The sequence below is a fragment of the Eurosta solidaginis genome, chromosome 4 (genome assembly GCF_040869045.1).
Source record: "Eurosta solidaginis isolate ZX-2024a chromosome 4, ASM4086904v1, whole genome shotgun sequence".
NCBI classification, from domain to species: Eukaryota; Metazoa; Arthropoda; class Insecta; order Diptera; family Tephritidae; genus Eurosta; species Eurosta solidaginis.
In genome coordinates, this window is record NC_090322.1 from 271,085,820 (window position 1) to 271,106,758 (window position 20,939).

Below are 20,939 nucleotides of genomic sequence, written 5' to 3' on the forward strand. Positions count from 1 at the left end.
GCTCACAAAACGAAATAAAAAAGTTTGCAAAGACTGCCCCTTATATTGGGCCACGCACATTTTTGTTTATTCAAGTCGTTCCTTGCAATTACCACTAAAATTGTTTTTATATTGTAACTTGGGCGCTATAATTACCTCAAATATATTTTTGAGCTCTGATGTCATTCCGTAGTTTGGCAAAGTGAGCAGCATACTTTATTGGGCTTAACTGGTATAGCAGACAAAAACTTTTGCAATGACGTTAGATGCCAAAAAGGCATTACAAGAAAATATAGAGCCTTTCAAAATTATGATCAAAGTATCAGTTTTGAAAAGCGGATCTAACATAAACAAATTAATATAAAAAACAAGGGATTGTATTCATTAAATGCTTTATTATAGACATTGCTCTTTAGTTATTATTTCTCAAGTTTTTTATTTAACGCGAAATATAACAGTTAGTTTTGATATTTTTTTTTCGGTACAAAAAAAAAAAGATTTATTTTTCAACTTTAATTTTTTGGCTCGCCAAATAGTAGTTATTTTTAGATTTTTTTATTTAAGTCAAAACACAATACTTTTTTTTCATTCTCAATTTCGCTCTTTTTCAAATATGAAAACAAAAATATCCAAGCAAAAAGCAAAAATATTGAAAAATAACTCGAAAAATAGGTAAGTATTATTTTTTTTTAATTTTGGCGTAAAACTTAAGAAAAAAATATTCGATAGTCGGTTTTATAGAGAATCCATGAAAGTACTTTTTATGTAGGTGACTTTAACCCTGCAGTATGATGTTGCTGTTTTGGTTTGAATATTGACCAATTACAGTTTAGTAATCCCTTATACAAAAATTTGCAATCCCTTTTAAAAAACACAATTTGAATGTATATGCAAGGTACAAACAAACATTTTTGAGACTTTCTCAATATACGCTTTTAATTAAAGGGCGGACTTTTACAACTTTTTTTCGACCCAGTCAAATGTAGGTTTACTAGTTTTTTTTCTAAAAGTATGCGTATAATGTATTGAACTAGCTTTAATCTATAGACTTTTAAAAATTTACAACTAACCTAGAAAATTCGGCGCACAACAGTAATATATGTATATGTAAAGGTAGGCATGTATATTTGTACGTATGTATTGTATATACAGGAAGTAAATAGTTGAGAGGCTTTAGAGAGCTAAGGTCCGAGTTCCTAGTTGCGAAAAAAATTACGCTATGTTGTAATTAAAATATTTGAGATATATGTGTATGTATGTATGCGTAACCTTAAAACTGTCAATTATACGCTAATTCCTATATGTTTGTATGCATGTTTTCTGTATGTGTGTGTTTTATCACTAGTTTATGGCATTGCTTTAAGTTTTTTGTGTTTAAAATTTCCTTAATACTATGTTTTTTTTTTTGTTTATTAACAAAGTTGGTGTCTTGGTCAAGTGTCAAATTTTTCCTACATTATTCTATCGTTAACGCCAAAGCCATTAATTTGCATTTGCGCATGCGTCGAGGTTGCAAAATTGCGTTGATGCATATAATAATCGTACAAGGTCATAATATTTTGTTGTTGAAATAGATTCTGCATGGAATGGAATGCATCTTCTTGGCGAGAATGTTGCGTTGTTTGTGAATTATTTTCTTCACTTTGTTCATTTTGTTGTACTGATTCACTCCGATGCGTGCGCTGGTAGTGATCAGTATAGAGGTAGTTTTGTTGTTGTTGATAGTGGTAATGCTGTTGTTGCTTTTTTTGTTGTTCAACACAATATGGCGCTAACTTATTCGATGTTGTGCTCATTTGTTGTTTGGTTGTCATGCCTGTGGTGCCTTTTTCGGCCAACGAACATGAATTCATTGTTTTGGTTGTATTTGATATTATTTTTTTATTATACGCTGTTGTTATTGTTGTTGGCGCTGACATTGCGCGTATTGTTACCGTTGGCATATTGCAATTATATAAATTGCGCATTGCGTTTCATATCGATGCATTAAATGGATGATATAATTTGATATCCTTAATTTCCATTTCACCGGGACGCGATTTATGGTATGTGTATATGTGTGTCATCAGGGAGTTGCGCGAACAATAGACACGCTCACAGATGATGCAACGATATTCCTCTTGACGCACAGCATGCTTATCGGCAATATGACGTTTTAGCGAAGCTTTCGAACAGAGAAGCTTACCACACAGATGACATGAGAAGAGTTTCTTAGGTGAATGTCCTGGAATTTTTTTTTTTTTTTGGTAAGTTTAAGGATTTTTATATGTTGATAACGATTAACATAAAAAATGCAATAATAATTTAAATCACGCAAATTAATAAGATAAAAGAAAAAATATAATAATGTGATTAATACAAATATGTGAGTACATGAATACATACATATTTAACTTGAATTCTGTATGTAATAATTAATAATATTTGGGAAAGTAAATATATATATGTGAATATATGTGTGTGTGTGCATATGCGTGTACGCTTTCATTTAGTTTATTATAAACGAAATGGGCTAAATGTTGATTGAAAGAAAAAGAGCAAAAATGTTAAAACAAAAATAAACAATATGCAAGTGAAAAAATTGTTGTTATAAACGACGTTGTTTACACATTTAACAGCTTACCAAATATACAAAAAGCACACACAGCTGTTACTAAATATTTAAAGCAAACTCTATGCACCTGCAAGTTATTTGCGATGTTATTTAAATTAAATTAAATATATTTGAGTACACGCCGATAAACCAGTTTTGTATTCATAGAGTTGATACTAAAATGGGGAACAGTTAGTTAATATTTGTATGTAAACCCATGATTAGCCTACTAATGAGCATGAGCTTTATAATATTATATAGAGCTTTAAATATGTAACGTTCTGAAAGCTCTGAGCAGAGAATACAGATTGGCTTGTGTGTAAGTATTTAGAACGCGCTAAGACCTTCAATACTGATAAAAACTTAAAGCCAATTTCATTAGCTCACTAAGAACTTAAATTTGTTAATATAATGGCCTGAAGAAAAAATAAACTAGCAAAGATATCACAAACCTCTGATAACAACCTGAAACCGATTGTAAATACATGGTTTCGAGAGACTTATTCTTGTACTTTATCAAACTAAAATTAACTGTCTTACATATTTAGAACGTTTCCTTATCTAGCATGTAAGGAATTTTGAAATATTTACGAAAAATTTTAAAAATGTCTCGAATTTTCGAGTTTTTTTTAGATACAAGGAAAACAAATTTTTATGAATAACTTTGGTAGCTGTTTCGAATTTCTTACTTTTTCGAAACATTTTCGGGACTTTTATTTTTGACTATATAAGTACATACTAGGGATATCTTATTTAGACCAAAAACTTGATTTAAAGATTGATTTTATTTTATTTCGGTAACATCTACAATTATTTTTTAAACTAAAACTCATAATTAAAATCTGTCTTTTTTTGCTCAAAAATAAAATAAGAACTACACAATTTTTGTTCGTGTTTTCATTAATGCATACTAACTACGATGGGTCATACATATATACATTATGGAACCAGCATTTAAAGTAAGCTTCAAACTTTTCAGTATGGTAATACAGCCTATATAACCTATGAGTATGTTAAGGGGCCAATCATCATGCATAACCTTATGTACCAAAATTCGAATAATATAACAACAAGCACTCACTTCAGTGGTTGACAGGGAGTCCGAGTATCTATGCGTTATGTGTAGTATTATATAGTGGTGAATGTTAATTGTGACGGTACCGAAACGAGTGACGGCGACGTACAAAATGTGGCCCTAAATGCGAACATGATAAGTTGGGTGCAGTAATTTTCTCTTGATAGCTGTTTGAAGAACACGAAGCTCGATACCACTAACAGTTAATTATCAACACTTCATGGGCTTTGCGGGTAAACCTTGTAAAGTCACGTTAACAAAATTCAGCATGGCCGGCAAAAAGTTAACTCAAAACTAACATAAGCTCTGTGTTTATAACTAGTAATTGTTATCTTCGAGGCAAATTAATTTGTACTTCGCAAGTTTGCACCCCACCCTAAGCCGATCATATGTATGAATGAGTAATGATTTTATACCCAAATTAATGTTAGAATAAAATAAAAAAATGCTGAACATTATACTAATTTTATGTGAGCAAAACAATAACAATCCTTTAAGGAACGTCTCAGTATTACCCACAGGCATTAGTTATAGGAGTTAATGTTTAAAATAGTAAACTAAATGGTTACTATGCGCTGAGAGACGAAATACAATGCGTACACCGCAATACAGAATAAGGTCACATAGCTTAAGATCTTACCATACTTAAGCAGTTATAAATTGGATAGTTATGCACAGAGATAGCAAAAAAGAGCAGAAGAAGAATATACCAGAATCAGTTTTTTTGTTTGAATTAGTGAGCACTTGCCCTGCGCGCAGCAACACACTTAAGAGATCTTTCCAACCTGGCAGGCGTATTAATTCGATATTAAAAACAAACACTAAATTTTTGGTAATTTTTTTTTTTTCATAGTTTCATTTTTATTGCAAATAATAACTCAAATATGTCCTTCATTCATTTCCTCTTTTTTGTTTTATGGATGAAATTATCTATGAAAATACTTTATAGTTCTTATTATTTTCAATAAGATAGCGTTGTCATATAGTTGTTGTTGTATTATTTATTTCTTGTGCTGTTTTATTTATTTCATTAAAATACATTTTATATAATTAAAAAAACAGCAAACTTACATTTAATAAAAAATAATTTTTTGTAACATACTTTTTTTCAAGTTAATATAGCGTTAAATTTATTTGTTTACAAATAAGAATTGTGTGAAAATATAAAATATTTCAAAATTCTACTTGCAATGAAGATGAATTTATTGCATTAAAAGTGGAGTTTATTTATGTTATAACTACTCTTAGAAAACTTCAAAAAAGTTATGTAAATTTAAGCAAAAGCGCAACATTTGTAGGTAAAAAGTTAGGTTTACAGTATTTCGTATGGCGAAGGAAGAGGAAATCGATTACGAAACTACTTTTGCTTCACGAAATTGGTGGCAGTAGTACCAACATAAATATCTGAAAATTTGTTATTTAAAAATGAAATAATTTGGAGGCGAAATTTTTGGCGTGAAGCCGTACTCGATAGTAGCCAAGCGTACGTATGCTTTAAGAGGAGGAAGGGTACATTTTAATTTGTTTTGATTTTTTTATTTATTACCCTAATATTGCACTCTTAACTTCTATAAGATTAAGTGCTTTTCTCCTTTTTTGGGAAATAGGTGTAACATAACTTATGAATCCTAGATGATAGCTAAAAAAACATTGGCTTATTCTGTGGAATCGAACCTTTGGCACAGGAACATTTGATTAATGCTAACTAACACAAACGTATCTACGGCAGAGTTCGCAAGAAGCAATTACTTAGGGGATATTCCAAAGTTACGTCTCTGAAGCAAGCAATTCAAGAAGTTTTGAAACTTTTCACTTTAAGGTTAATGTCTTATACAGAAGTCCTTAAAAACCAACATTTTTCACATGACTTGGTGACAGACTTCACACATCATATCAGTTGTTTGAGGCTGTGACGGGTTCGACATGATATTTTGGAAACACAAAACTTCTTCATAAATTTTAATTGGCTGCCTCGATGTAAATAGTAAATTCATGTTCAATAACATAAAACTTTGCTAAAACTAAATCTGCTTCAATTCTCACGTATTAAAATACTATTTATAAGCAGCAAACATGGAAATAGAAGTGAACATTTTTGCCATGTTTTTTAAATAAATTACTATTTTTCTTATTCTCGATAATTTAAGAAAAAAATTCCATGAAAAAATGAATAAATAAATAAATAAAAAGAAGATAGAAAACGCAAAATGTAACCAACATAATTAAAATTATTTACTGTCGTGGTGGTAAATTTTTATAAAGAAATAGTTTTACATCACTTTAAGTTATTTTTTTAGTAAAAGCATTTAATTTAGCGAGTTTATTTTCCCATAACCAAAAAGAATTGCAAAATTTTATGTTTTCCCTCCATTCCATTCGCCTAAGACCAACACGCAGATTTTGACAATCTGAACAAAGGTATTTTGTTGCTACAAAGATGAGCCAAACACATAGTTGAACCATGACTGAACTATGCAAACCAATCTCAAAAACTCTAACAAAACACTTAAATTTTAATTTTAAAAAATTTTGCGAAAATGTCGAACTTTTATTAAGAGTTGTCTGAATTTTTTTGTGTACGCAGTTCTATAACACAATCAATTCTAGCCCGACAAAGTACAATTTATATGTCTCTCAAAACTCGTATTGATTTTTGATATATTTTTCGGAAGGATGCTTCAGATTTACTTCGACACGAAAAATTAGAAATTGAAACCTTCGTATTAAATAAAAAAAGTTTTCAAAATCCAGTAAGAACTTTGAGACAACTTTAACTTGTTGGTAAATTGGTAAGCAATTTATCAGACAAACGAAGCACCGCTATGAAGCTTAATGATTAGCATAGTGTACCTAAAGCGTACAGATGATGAAGATTTGGCAAACTTCGAAATGGATCTTTCTGCGCAGCTATGAAAAATTTTCTATTTCCATATTCCAAATTGAAAAATAATTTTTCAATTATAGAAAAATTAAAACAAAATAATTATCATAAAAAGTATTGTTATAGGCCTTGAGCCAGAATTCGAACCAGGAATAAAATTCAGGGCCATTGTTTCAGTTACGAAACCTACTTTTTCTTAAATTATCAAAAATATATAAGGTGAATTTGACTGAAGAAACTTAACAATAACTGTCACTGTTATTTTAGTCTTCGCTGCTGTATATAGACAAATTTTTAACCGTGCCATCTAACAAAGATTCCTCATTCCATTTGTGAAACTAGAAATATATTTCTTTTACAAGGCTGTGATTTTAGTGTGAAAGAACATTTCATTATTAAATTGCTTAACTTGGCTTCAGAAGATATTTAATTTCATGTTGTTTTCGTAATCGATCCTTCCCCTATTTTTTATGAAACATATGTTACAACAATTCAACTGATGTTTTTTTTGCGTTTCGGAATTTCAAATTCTTTACATAAAAGTATTAATGTGTGTGTGTGAATAAAAACAAATGCTATGCATGATTTTTAAATAATTATATTTTGCATTTTATATATAAACGATGTACCCCTATTGCGATCGCTGTATTCAATTATTTCAATTATTTAATTAGGACAGTTGTTATTTATTTTTTGGTTATTGTTATCATTTACGATTCTTGTTTTTTTTAAGTAATTTAAGAATTGTACATATCATCTTTCAGAACAAGTATCTGTTATGAAATCTGCTTGTATATACATATATTGTGTATCGACACATCCTAATAAAAAGATCGTTACTTAGAAGTTCCTTTGACAAGGACACATTTCAGATAATCTAATGATTTCTCATACGACCTTTGTAAGAGTTTTTCTGAGAAACTTCCCTGTTAAAAAAACTTTTTGTTACGACATTCACATAAGGATAGACCGATATTTTATTTTAATTAGTTTCTTGCTGTTATTCATGATCTATTGTTTTAATCGATGTTCTATGGTTTATGGCCTTTGCTTTATGGTTATGTCTATTTAATACACACTAAAACCTTTAAGCTTTGAGTTATGCGTTCATGTATTTTGATCGTCAATTAAGAAAACAATAAAAGATAGGATTTAACTATTTTTGTAGTGTTTTGATTACAGTTATGTTTTTATTGAAAGTTTTCAATGTTTCCATATATAACATATATCTATCAATATACAGTTTAATGAGAGTTTCAGTTTATTGGTAGTATGTAGGCAAATAATGAGTTTTATGTGTGTGTATTTATAAGAAGTTGTGTTTGTGTATGAGTGTGTTTATGCTTATGTATGTGTATTGGTTTATTTATGCGCGAGTTTGTAGTTATTATGTGTAGGAAAAACGAGATGGGCTGTTCACGTGTACTTGGGTGTTTTTGATATTTGTATGGTTTGCTTGTTGCATGAATATTGGAGTTGGTTGGTATGCTAAAATGCAAAATATTTCGTATGAATTTGGCTTAGAGCTAATATTTTATAAATTATGGTTATACAACAGTTATATAGTTTTCAATGATTGGTTTGTATTGTTTATAGTGTCATCTGAGCTGAATTATATTTTTTTGAGTTGCAATAAGAAAATTAACGTGAAACTCTTTAAAGGACACAATTTGATAAGACGTTGAACCTACAAGTGTATATATATGTAGTATATGCATGTATGTGTGTAAAAAAGGTTGCTTGAATGTAACTTTTAATTAAGTATTACAAAAACAAAAGTGTAAAGCAAAAAAAAAGACAATACAAAAACTCATCTCTTACATTTGCTTGTTTCTTATCTTAGCATTTTTTTTTAAATATTTACAGTTAGTCATATACACAACTTATAATTCAGTGAAATCTAAATAGTTGTTTTACATTTTTTTGCTACGCGCTTGCGTTTTATAAATATTTTTTATTTTTTTATAATTTTTTTCATTATACACTTAAAAAAACTGTATTTGCTATTTTGAGTGTTACTTGCGCTATTTCACAAAATCTTGCTTCTATTTCTGTACATTATTATGTACAATTATACATATTTGTTTATATATATGGTAGTAGTTTATGATTGTTTGTATGTAGGTATAAAGTAAAGCATATAATATAAAACTTTTCTTTCTCTTCATCTAAACTATAATTATTAGTGAATTTAATTCGTAAGTGTGTTAGTAAAGCACTTAAGTTAAAAAAAAGTTTTTTCATAAAAGAAACTTTAATTTATATTAGTAAGAAAAAATAATAATATATGCAAATTCTAGCATTCTTTAAGCGCGCCTTTTTTCGTATGCCAAGAAAAATATAAAAGAAATTTATTTAAAGATTTTATTTCTATTTTTTTTTGGTCTACACACTATGTGTATATAAATGTAGAATGGATATAACTTTTGCATTAAAAAAAATAATAATAAATATATTTTTTTGAACTCCTCATGCGCTTGCAAATTCAGCGGTACGCTATGACAAAGGTGGTAAACTAAGTGAAAAAATTGTAAAAAAATAAAAATTAAAATATTATGTAAATAATAAATTTTGGTATCGAATTGTTGAAAACAGACTTTCTCCTCCCAAAAAGTAATATTAAATTTTTTTTACCCTTTCCAATGTATAAAAAATATACTTATTAGTATACAAGTATCATATTTTTTACTTAGAGCTGCAAATAACAGTTTTCATAACACTAAGAATTGCGTATCAAAGTTAAAGCTATGTTCAAACTTCAGCTTGCAGCTCTCTTAACTGCATTCACACTTGCCTAACTTCGCCTTCAAACGCAAACGGATGAAACAAGTGAAGTAAAAATAATTATTACATCATTAACCGATGATTAACGCTCTCAGTGAATAAGTTCTTTTTGTAGCCCTGTAATAGCAAGAAATCGTTGTACGCTTTGATTAATCGAATTTACTTACAGTATAGCTTGTGAACTTTCAATAAAATAGTACTAAAGCCTAAAAGTAGGCAAAAGCTACTTGAATATATCTGTAATTCATTCGAGATTTGTTATAAACTATGCACTTTGAATCGTATTTACCGACTGATTTCATAACGCAAGACTACTTAATTTATAAGTAATTTGTGCGTAAATTCCGCATAAGAGCGGGTCTATTTGTATGGCATGGAAAACATGGAAAAATGGAATATGCATTAAATTCAACAAGAATTATTCTAAACTAATTTGCTTAAGATATTATGGGTCTTGAACCAATGTCGACCTCGCACCCCTTCTTACTTGTTGAAATTTATAAACAATCTCTTTCATTAATTTTTTTACTTTAAGTGCAGTTGATAGATCACAAACTTTTAGTACAGAAACTTCAAGTCGATAAGCCGTTAGTTTCCTATCACCATGAGGTAAATCGAATCCACAGAGTTCTAAGCGAAGGTGCTCGAAACGGTTACTAGATATTTTTTACAAATGCAATTTTTTTAAGAAATCTTGACTTCGCGCTAACGATTTTTTTGCTATTTGCTGCTACTTTATATCTTTAAGCTTACGCTTAAATTCTGTTATGCTATGACAACTGTTAGTTAAAATACCTCTTTTCTTTACTAAATTACTTTTTACTTTTTCAATTTCGTAAATCTAAAAGTCATGCGAATTAAATATATATCTCAATTTAGTTCTCCTTTTTGTTTTGAAAAAAAAAAAAAAAAACATTCTTTTAGTTGGTCTAAAATTTTACTTCTTTCGAAATGACAATATTCAGTCTTCTTTATAGTCTAAGAGCCCGCGACTGCCAGACCTTCGTCACTTTATAAAAGTTGAAATTTCACCAGTGCATACTTCCAACTGAAGCAGGATCGTTGATCTATTATAACTATTAAAAATTTTGCAGAAAAATAGACCTTTCTTTCGTCATTTTATAAAAACTGATTTTCATATATGGTCTTCGTCACAATATAAGAAGCAACTAACTTAATTGGCAGACATTTTCCATAGTGGCTTTGTCCAGCCCGACAGTTTTTATAATGCCAAACTGTACTTTTTCATAAAGCTAAATACTTTTACATAAGCTGAAAGGTTTTTGAGGAAAACAAGATTCCAAAAGTATTTTGTTATTTAAGTATAAAATTGCTTCGATGTTCTGTGAAGTTTAGAAGGATTAAAAGTGTCTGGCTAATCAAAGCCACTATGGAAAGTGTTTGGCAATGACGCTAGTTGCTCCTTATATTGTGACGAAGACCATATATGAAAATCAGTACGATATCTGTTAAAGCCACTATGACTCAAGTTTTATAATAGACCAACGATCCTGCTTCAGTTGGAAGTATGCACTGGCGAAATTTCAACTTTTATAAAATGACGAAGGTCTGGCAGTCACGGGCTCTTGCTCTATTAAATGAAAATTTAAAAATTATTTTCTATTCAGAATTTTTTTTCACATATCACTAAATCTTATAATGTAAAAAATTTTGATTTTTGATGTCATATGTAACACATATTCATATACTCGCGCCATTGAAAATGGTCAATTAAACGCGAATCACAAACTTTGTTTAGTCATAAATTTCACAATACCGATAAAGTTGCACTCGAATCATAATATTTTTGAAAAATTAATACATACTTATAAAAGTGAAAAAAGAAAAAAAATTATTCAATTTTTTTTTAATTTAAATTTACTTCATACTTTCGAGTGTTTTGTGGCAATTTATTTAAAATCTATCAGTCCAAACTTCGTTTTACATGAAATATTTTTTGGGTTTTCCAAAATTTTAAAAATTTTATTTATTTATTTATGAAAGTTGGTTAAATATTGCAAAGGTTAATGTCGCTTTCTCATAATATATCTAGAAATTTATTGCCGCATAAATACAAATTTTGTGAATAAGAAAAAATAAGTTTAGATTTTTTAAACCTTTTTTTAAAACCTGCTTAAAAAAATCGGTAAAAAATATAGAAAATTTTTTTTTTATTTATTTCAAATACCTATTATACATATGTACATATGCATGTATCTTCGTTTTTTACTATATACAATGCAACACATATAAGCATATGCCCATCGTTCTAAATCTAATTAGTTTACAACTGTAATAATACTTAAATATATATCCTCTGTCAATTATTATCGGCTAATACAAGTATGCGTGTGAATTTATGTGTATGTACATATATGTATTATCGTTATAGAATGGAAAACTTTAACATTTATTGGTTATGCAAATATGCTGCTTTTATATAGTATATACATATATATGTATGAATATGTATTTTATTTATAATTTACATTTTAAAAGGTTTGCTTATATTTTACAAGAAGTTCTATTTTCTTATATGCAATTGTTGTTGTTTTACATATATTTGTATGTACGAGTATCAAAGTGAAAGTATACAGTAAGTCCATCAAAATTTCCATGTATTTAGTATGCATACAAACCCTAATAATTCTCTACGTGGGCTTTTATATCAAATATTGCCCTAACGCGCACTGGGGATAATCTATTTAGCTAGTAAAGACTAAGTTCTTTTTACTTGCCTTTTGCAACATTTGTTTTTCATTTATGTTTTGTTCTCTTGCTTATACATAAAAGAAAATACTAACACTAAATTTGTATTGTCAACAAATAAAAATTGCACATCTCATTATTATCGTTCTAAGGTGTTTGTGTTTATATGTGTGCTTGTGTGTGTATGTGTGCGTGTATTTGTGTATGTACACATGTACTTTTGTGTACTAGTTTTTTGTTTTTTGTTGTTGAAAATAATACAGAAAAAATATTGGTCAAACTATAATCGTTTAAGTAAGATTTTCATATGCATATGTGCATATTAGGGTGGAGCGAATCAAAAAACAAAAAATTTGAATCAGGACTGGGAAATGTATTGCTTTTAAAGACACATTTTTTGGAAGAAAAATGTTGTATTACTCAACTTCAATTCGCGTACAATTCAGCAAAAAAAAAATAATAAAATGAATTTTTTATAGTTTCCCAAACATTTTCAAAAGTCATTTTAAGAAATTTACAGTTTTTATTTAAATTATGTAAAGCCTGTTTGTCACCGGAAATGTTCTCCAATTCCGTTTTTTGGGACAAATTTGTTTGAACCAGCTAAGGAAAAATGTGACGATTTTGCTCCACCCTAATATTGGGGCTCATTTAATGACTTTATTTATACATATATGTTTTGTTTTCAAATCCATGTCAAAATATTGTTGAAAATATATAAAAAATATCCTGAACATTTGAATCCTAATACAATTTATGCTTGGTTTTCATTGAATTACATCGAAAACGGTCTCAAGCTGACTCGCTGGTCAGTTGAGGGCAAAAGCGTTTCCATAATGTCACATTACTGACTCAAAGTGGATAAAGTAGTGCGTGGTCAGAGCACATGATAAAGTTTTGTATTCGTTTATTTTACGATCCATTTCATTATATACTGTTGTTTCACATGCTTTTGCATTATTTATTGATGGGAGGCCCTTTGGCAAACGTGAATAAATTTAAAAATTTGAATGCAAATGCAAACGCATTTGACGTTGTATGGCAGGCCGTTTTCATTGGTTTGCCGAGTTTATGGTCAAGTTCGACCAAGTGAAAACCAAGCATTTCAACAATTTGAGGGACAATATCTCGGCACATCTTGGTTCGGGTGCGTAGCAATGATTTTTCCAATAGAAAAAGCTTGCAATTTTTTCAAGGAAAATACAGTTTTTTTGTTTCAATTAAATGAATATTTTTCTAGTGTTTTTTGTTCAGTGATTTTAATTAAAAGGGTGTTAAAATTTTTTTAGGAAATAAAAAATACGACAAATCAGAAGCACCAGTAAATATTATTTGAGATGTTTGTAATTACAGGAAGAGTTTTTTTTTGGGAATTTCCCACAATATTTCGATTTGAAAAAACAAAGTCACAGAAAAAACGTCTGGATGTTTTTATGAATTTAGATATCTGTATGTTTAATGGGAAGTTGTCCTTTGTATTAAAAAAAAAAAAAATTTAAATATTAAATATAGAATTATATATTTTTAGTGCGTCAAAATTAAGACTCGGTATGAACTAGTATTCAAAAACAATTAAAAAATTGTCTAACAGTCTTCAGTTTATGCCAAATCATTTTTCATCTGTGGGCCATTCTATTCCCTCTGAATGAGCTTCTTTAATACTTTCTTTTAAATGGAATTTTTTTTTTAATAATACATTTTTAAAATCTGCTTAAAGAAAAGTTTTGAGTAAAATTCAATCAAGCCGAAGGCGTTTATTTAAATCACTAAATAATTTTACGTGGCCCATAAGTGTTTTACTTTTGTAAGTGAAATGCCGTAAATTCGCAATTTGTTACGTCCACTGTTGTACCGGTGAGTGAGCAAATGAGTGCGTGTACAGGAGCACATCCATTCTCATAAGTGTTTTCAACATCATCAACTAATCACGTCATCATCACGTTCATCAACTCAGTCATTCTCAATGCGAGTCTATGCAAGTATGTATGTACATATGTATGTACACTCTTAGATATACGCTAATTAGACTAACTTTTTTTTTACAAAATATTTATGCGTCTGCAAGTGATGTGGTCACTAAAAGTATATTTAATAGTTATTTATAAAAGTCAATGATGTTGTACATCGAAAAATAATAATTTGTTCGTAAAACTCAAAAAAAGATGTAAAAAATCACAGTTATGCATTCTTGCGTTTTTCCTTTCTTAGCAATTTAATCTTTCTTTGTGTCAAAATTTTTTTTTTTTTTTTCGTTTTTTATTTTTTGTTCTATTCATAGTTTTGCGTATTCAGTAAATTTTCAGCAGAGCATTTGGCTCCTTTCATTGTGGGAGGGTCGGTCGGTCATTCACTTTTGCTCATATATTTGTTTGTTTGCCCTTAAGGTGGGGTTTATACATTTTTTGGTATTTAGTTATTGATCAATTTTACATATTATATGATCGTTCAACATTTTATTGGTCCATTTTTGTTGCTCTTTGAAAGAGTTTTCTCAAATTTTCAATATACTTTGTAATGCTGCGCAGCTTAGTGTTCTAGCGAATTGATACGTTCGTAATGCTCACCTGGAATGCCACTGCCACCAACACCACTACCGCCAGCCCCACCATAATGATCCATTTGTGTGAGATCAACGGTCGGTGGTAAATGATGGCCATACGGCATATCGACCATTGCTGCCACCGGCAATGCTCCTTGTCCCATAGCAGACAATGGACTTATGGTCGTCGACAACGTTGGTGGCGGTGGCTGTGGTCCATTCAAAGCAACATGAAATAGCTGCTGCAGCAGGTGATGTTGATCTTATAAGAAGTCCATGCAAGGTTTTACCATATTTGGTGAAGACTGCTGTTGGCCGCCATGTGATAGCTGTACTGTAGGTCCATTTCCACCACCACCCGCTACTGCTGAGGCACCCACAATTGGTGAAAGTAAAAGTTCTGCTGCGGCGGCAGCTGCAGCGGCAGCTGCTGCTACTGCATTACCATTACCACCACCGCCGACAGCACTATTTGCAGCTGCTGCGGCGCTCAGTGAGCTCAACGACTGATGTAAACGACTACCGGGACTGTTGCCCGTAACACCGCCACCCACAGCGCTGCCATGATGAAAATAAGAATGATGATTCTTTTGACGGCGATGATAGATGCTCTTATGATTGTTGAGACTATTCAATGTCCGAAATACCTTATGACACAGATTGCATACAGCATTATTGAGCGGCTGTAGATGTTGTTGTTCCTTGTGGCGTTTCAATGTCAATTTTGTGCTCAACAATTTTCCACATACATCGCAACGATGACAAGCATTCAAAGGTAGTGGCAAGAGCAGCCGACTGCTACCACCAACCATATCACCACCACGCGTCGATGCGAGAATACCGGCGGCAGAGCCAGCGGAACTACGACCAGTTGGCGAAGGTGATAGAGATGAACGACGATGGTGCAATAAATGATGATGGTCTAATGGTGAACCAGTGCGCGTTAAGTGATGGTGGTAATGTGCAGATGTTGCCAAATCGTGATGTGCATGTAAATGATGTGATGAGATCATAGAAAGTGGCAATTGCTGATGACCAAAATGTGGATGCGAGTGATGTGGTGAAGGTTGTTTCATATGTTGCGATGGCAGTATTGGCGGTGGGGTGGATGTAGGAATCACGTCAGATGGTGATGATGCGGTTGAAAGGCGTGATTGTGTATGATGTGGTTGCTCACTGGCTGGACGCTTTGGCATACGGTGGTCTGGTGGTGAATGCGGACTGCTACAATCCTCTGTAGAGCGATCTGAGTTGCGCTCATTCCGCAAATGATGTGATAGCAATTGTTGCTGATGCTGTTGGTGATGATGGCGCGGTGATGGTGATTGATGATGTTGCTGGTGCAACTGTTGATTTTGATGTTGTTGCTGTTGTTGATGATGATGTTGTTGTTGTTGTTGTTGTTGTTGTTGTTGTTGATGGTGGTACTGCTGAACTGTGTTTGCACTAGTGGACGTGGTTGTGATAGAAGAATGGTGGGGATGTTCGTGTTGCATTTTTTGGTTGCTACTACTATTTGTATTAGGACTGCCATCGGGTATTATAACGCTGCCGAGCAGGTTGGTACTTCCACCTATACGATATATAGGAAGAGAAGAAAAAAAGAGACAATAGTGACTTTGTTGCTTCTAACATTTTTCGTTTTTTGGTGATAAAAAATGTATTTTGTTTTATTTAAATTTTGTTGTGTTTTTTGCTTTCTCTGTTTTGTTTGTCTTGTTTATTTTGTTTCTTTTGTCTTTTTTGTTTTTTCTTTATTTAGTTTGCTGTGTTTGTTTTGTTTAATTTGGTGGTTTTGTTTGTTTTGTTTATCTTAGTTTTTCGTTTGTCTTAATTATTTTGCTTGAAGGAATTTTGTTTTTTGTTCTCCGTTTTAAATATTTGGTTCGTTTCGCTTGGGTAATTCGTTTTGTATGTTAGTTCATCTTGTTTGTTTTCATTGTCTGTTTGTTTATAATTTTTAGTATGTTTTTTTTCGTTATAGTTTTGTTTGTTTAGTTTGTGGTATTTGTCTGGTTTGCTCTGTTTATTTTTTTAATTCGTTTGCTTCGAGTGTTTTGATTTGCTTTGTTTGAGTGTTTTGTTTGCTTGTTTGTTTTGCTTGTCTCGTTTTGCCTCTTCTGTTGGTTTTATTTTGTTGTTTTACTTGTTTTGTTTTTGTTTTTATAATTTTTGTTTTGTTTCGTTTTCTATGTCTTGTTTCAGTTATTCCATGTTTCGTGTTTGTTTATTCAGTATGAATTATGTTTTTTCTTGATGTCTCAAAGGTTGTCATGCACCACAATATGTCATTGTTACTTTGATGTGTCTGTCATTGCTTTTCATGTATTTTATCGCTGTTTTGTGCAACGATTTTCATAAAATTCGTCTTGTGTGTGTTTTATTATTGTCTGCTTGTTTGTTGTTTTATAAATATGTTTTAGCACACTAACAAATCCAGGCTCAAAAATGTATCATCAAATTTCCATTATTAATCAAACTTGGTCTCTTAAATAAATGTAAACTTAACGCTCACGTTTTTTCTCTAGATCCATTTAAACTAGGAAATGTTTCACATGCGACATTATTTTTTCCTAGTTTTTGCTGTTTTTATAAATTTTCATATTTCTCTTCGTTTAGTAACAACAAACAGAATCAAAATGATATTTGAGTTAAAACGTTAATTTGTTTTTTTCTTAATGTTGGCGTTGAGGGAACGGTTTTTGTTTTTTTGAATTATAAACTCATACACATACAAAACGGTAGAAACAATGTATGTGAAAATGGCACAGCTGAGTACAGTGGATCAAATACCTTGCAGTTACTATTCTCCAATGTTACTAGCAGCGCCTCTTTCACATGCGCTTTTATTGGGCGTCAGTTGTTGGCAAAATGTATATATGTATAGTCTCAGTGCCCTTGGAACCAATTGCTATATATTATATAATTGCAACGATATGTCATTGCGACATTTTCAATATGTTTTAGCAAAAAGCATGATTACTCTGGTGTCAGAATTGAATTTAAATCAACGAAATTGCAGAAATCGTTACGCGCATGCGCTAAAAAATACTGTTTTCCATTTTTGATTCTTGAACGCGCTTACTTATTTATTTTGCCTTCCGGCAGAAAATTTTGTTTAATTTTAATTATAATTTTGAAACATTTTTGGCCTGATTGATTTGTAGTTTTTTTTTTTTTTTTTTTTTGTTTGATATTAACTTTTTTGTAATACCTATTTTTTCTGCTTTCAAAGCTTTATTATTTATTATAGTCACTAGTGTCTCTTTTCTCTCGACGCTTCTTGTTCTTTTTATAACATTAAAATAACCTTTTATTTTCATTAAAGGTTATATGGAAGGGCACCAACCTGCAATTCGTCAAGAGTCTAACGCATTTGGGTAGCAAATAAGCGTTGAACACTTGCAGTCTTATAGTAAGACTAAAGAGGATGGATAATTGGGTAGCAGGGTATGACGATTGTGGTGGTAATATTTTTTGTTGTAGTAATAATAATTGTAGGCACTTGGGTAATTTTGAAGGGTTTTCTTGTTTTTAATTCGCAAGGTTTCCGGTGTGCTGCTTTTGGCTTATTTTGTGTTTCAAATTAACAAATTTTTTTCAAATTTAGTTTAACGAAAAAAAATGAATCAATGAAAAATGTGTATTTATATGTGCGTGTGTGTCTTTTTTTATAAATCCAATTCAAATTAATGTGTTAAGTAAAATAGCTCGTTTATGGAAGATGATAATGCGAAATATGTATTCAATTTGGTGCTTAATTTATAGCATTCGTTGTAGCGTTTTCGATTTGTATAATTCAGTAATTTGTGCAAAATTTTTAAAACTTTAGTATGCTAATTTTTAAAACTCCGTAGGCAGGAGTAAAAGAAATGTTTATACCAATTGGTTCCAGCGGCACCATACGACTGTTGTGCTGGTGAGAAAACACACATACTTATGTACTATAGATGAACTATTTCGTATACTTTCAACATACCTGTTATATACTTTCAATATAGTACAATGCAACAACCGTAACTTTAATTTGCTTTTTTCATTCTCAAAAATTTTAGAATATTTTGTATTTTTATATTTTTTTTATGTATATATAAGCATATAGTATAAAACGTAACATTTTCATGTAAGCTAATTATGTAATTGAACAAAATTTTTTTTTTTATTATTATCTAACTAAATATTAGATTAACAATACATTAATAAAACGTATGTATGTAAAGGTATAAATGTATTTATATATGAATATATATATTTTTATATTATTTTAGTAAATATTTTTATTTAGTTTATTAAAAAACGAACACAACTGAAGTAAAAAGTATCTCGAACGCTCGTAAAATTTGCTTAAGTTTAATTTAATTTATAGTTATGAAAATATTTAATACTAAATTTTTAATATTTACATATACATATGCATTATGCGAAATTTAAAATTGTTAGCTTTCACCCAAATATTTACTCGGCGAATCTGGTTCAATAATTGCTTCTATTCACATAAATCTTAGCTTGAATGTTCAATTGATCGTTACTTCGGTCGGTCGGTCGGCCGGTCGGTCCACGCAGCTAAAATCACACAAACCCGTTATGTATGCATATTATTATTTAATTATTAATTATTACACTACTTTTTTTGTTTCTTTACCAATAAGTATAAAAAACTCATACCAAACAGTCTGCTTAAAAATCTACTTATCTAAGGCGTTTACTTCTGTTGTAAGTTTGAGAACATTAAAGCCATTTTAGGTATCGCACCTTTGTTTACAATTATGTATCGTCTAAGTAAAGCGCGTTTGTGGCGCCCGAGCAGTTAACTTGAATGACTTTGCTTGGGGTCGCTTTCCTCTATAACGCTACTATGCTTCTATAGCCAAGAAATATTGACTCCTCACTCAATTACTCACTTAGATTAGTGACCTAAGCGCTAGAGAATTCGAAAAACTTGCTTATAAACCTTAATTTTCAAAGAAATTATATAAATTAAAAATTGGGTGCTTAGAAATTTTTTTAATTTTGCTAAGCAGTAACTTGAATATTGTTTATATTCGCATGCTTATTAGCTCAAGCAGCTCTTATTTCTGAACTAAGCATTTTGCTGCTTAGTTACTGAATTTCAATCTCGAAAAAAAGTCTGAATAAGAACGCGTTTGGAGTTGAAAAACTGCTCTTTTAATAAAGAAGCCTATTAGAAAACAACATATCTCATTTTTTCAACAAAACACCGCATGGTTTTCTAAATTGTTTTTCCAAAATTCTGACGTTTCATAAAAATACACTCAAGTTCATATACATGAGTATATGACACAGATAGAATACATGTTTCACAAAATTTAAAATTTTCTCTAATTTAAATATTTTTCCCTTAGAAACCTTACTTTAAAAGTGGTTTTCGAAACTCAAAAGAATTTCCATTTTTTTTTTTTAATTTATGTCATATTTCATATAAATTTATACAAATAACTTATTTAAGTTCTAATATTTTTAAGCCCATTTTTAGCATATTATGAACATATAAGTTATGAAAATTACGAAAATCCAAACGTTTTTGAGAATTCGCAAAAAGTTTCGAATTCCTTTTGGAAAATTATGACATAGTACTTCAAATCAATTTATATTTCAAATCAGTTTATAAACATAACTTCTTTTAGTGCCAATATTTTTCTAATCCACCTTTTTGTAAAATTCAAAAAAAAATTCGAATGAAATAAATTTATACATATAAATCCAATATTTTTGGGAATCTAGTTTTCAAATTTAAATCTACATTTTAAACGTTTTTAAAAATGAAAAAAAAAAAAATTTGGAATTTTTTAGGAATTTCGGACACATTTTAAATTCAATATTCCAATATTTTTGGGAATCTAGTTTTCAAATTTAAATCTACATTTTAAACGTTTTTAAAAATGAAAAAAAAAAAAATTTGGAATTTTTTAGGAATTTCGGACACATTTTAAATTCATTACTTTTTTTTGACAATTTTTCGAAACTTTTTTGAGTTCTTAAAATATATAAACGAAACTATAAATGGTTCCTAAGAGCATGTTTTTGAATTACCAGATACTTCAGCAGCTAGCTTCTCAGATACTCATTTGTTAAACTCAGTACGTTCTCTAAGTGTGGGGAATACTTTTAGGCGTATTCCACAGAACAGTTGGTGAACCTAGATTTATATTGCTCTAAAATTACATTTCTACGACGAAATTATTGAGATTAAATGAAATTACATAAATGGCTAAAACATGAAAATACTATTTGAGTTGTATGTTTGAAAATGGGTTAATTATTCTCCTTATAATTTGGTATTTATGATGACAACAAATTTTTCGAAATACACTGCTGAGTACCACTAACGCGCATACGATGCATCCACTGATGTACTACT

General features: G+C 30.3%; 1 protein-coding gene and 1 pseudogene across 2 annotated transcripts in view; both read right to left on the bottom strand.

The window, feature by feature from the left end:
• The window catches only part of LOC137251479 (broad-complex core protein isoforms 1/2/3/4/5-like), a 293,126-nt gene that overhangs the window by 9,858 nt on the left and 262,329 nt on the right, over positions 1-20,939 (bottom strand). Inside the window, exon 9 of one of the 2 annotated variants that reach the window (XM_067786143.1) lies at positions 1,824-2,203. The exons of the other annotated variant lie outside the window; for it this stretch is intronic. Within the exon in view, the coding sequence (XP_067642244.1) occupies positions 1,953-2,203 (251 nt within the window). The 3' untranslated portion in view covers positions 1,824-1,952. Of the gene's footprint in view, positions 1-1,823; positions 2,204-20,939 lie in introns of those variants that run through there. 2 annotated transcript variants of the gene reach the window in all.
• Positions 12,498-16,056, bottom strand: LOC137251480 (broad-complex core protein-like; annotated as a pseudogene).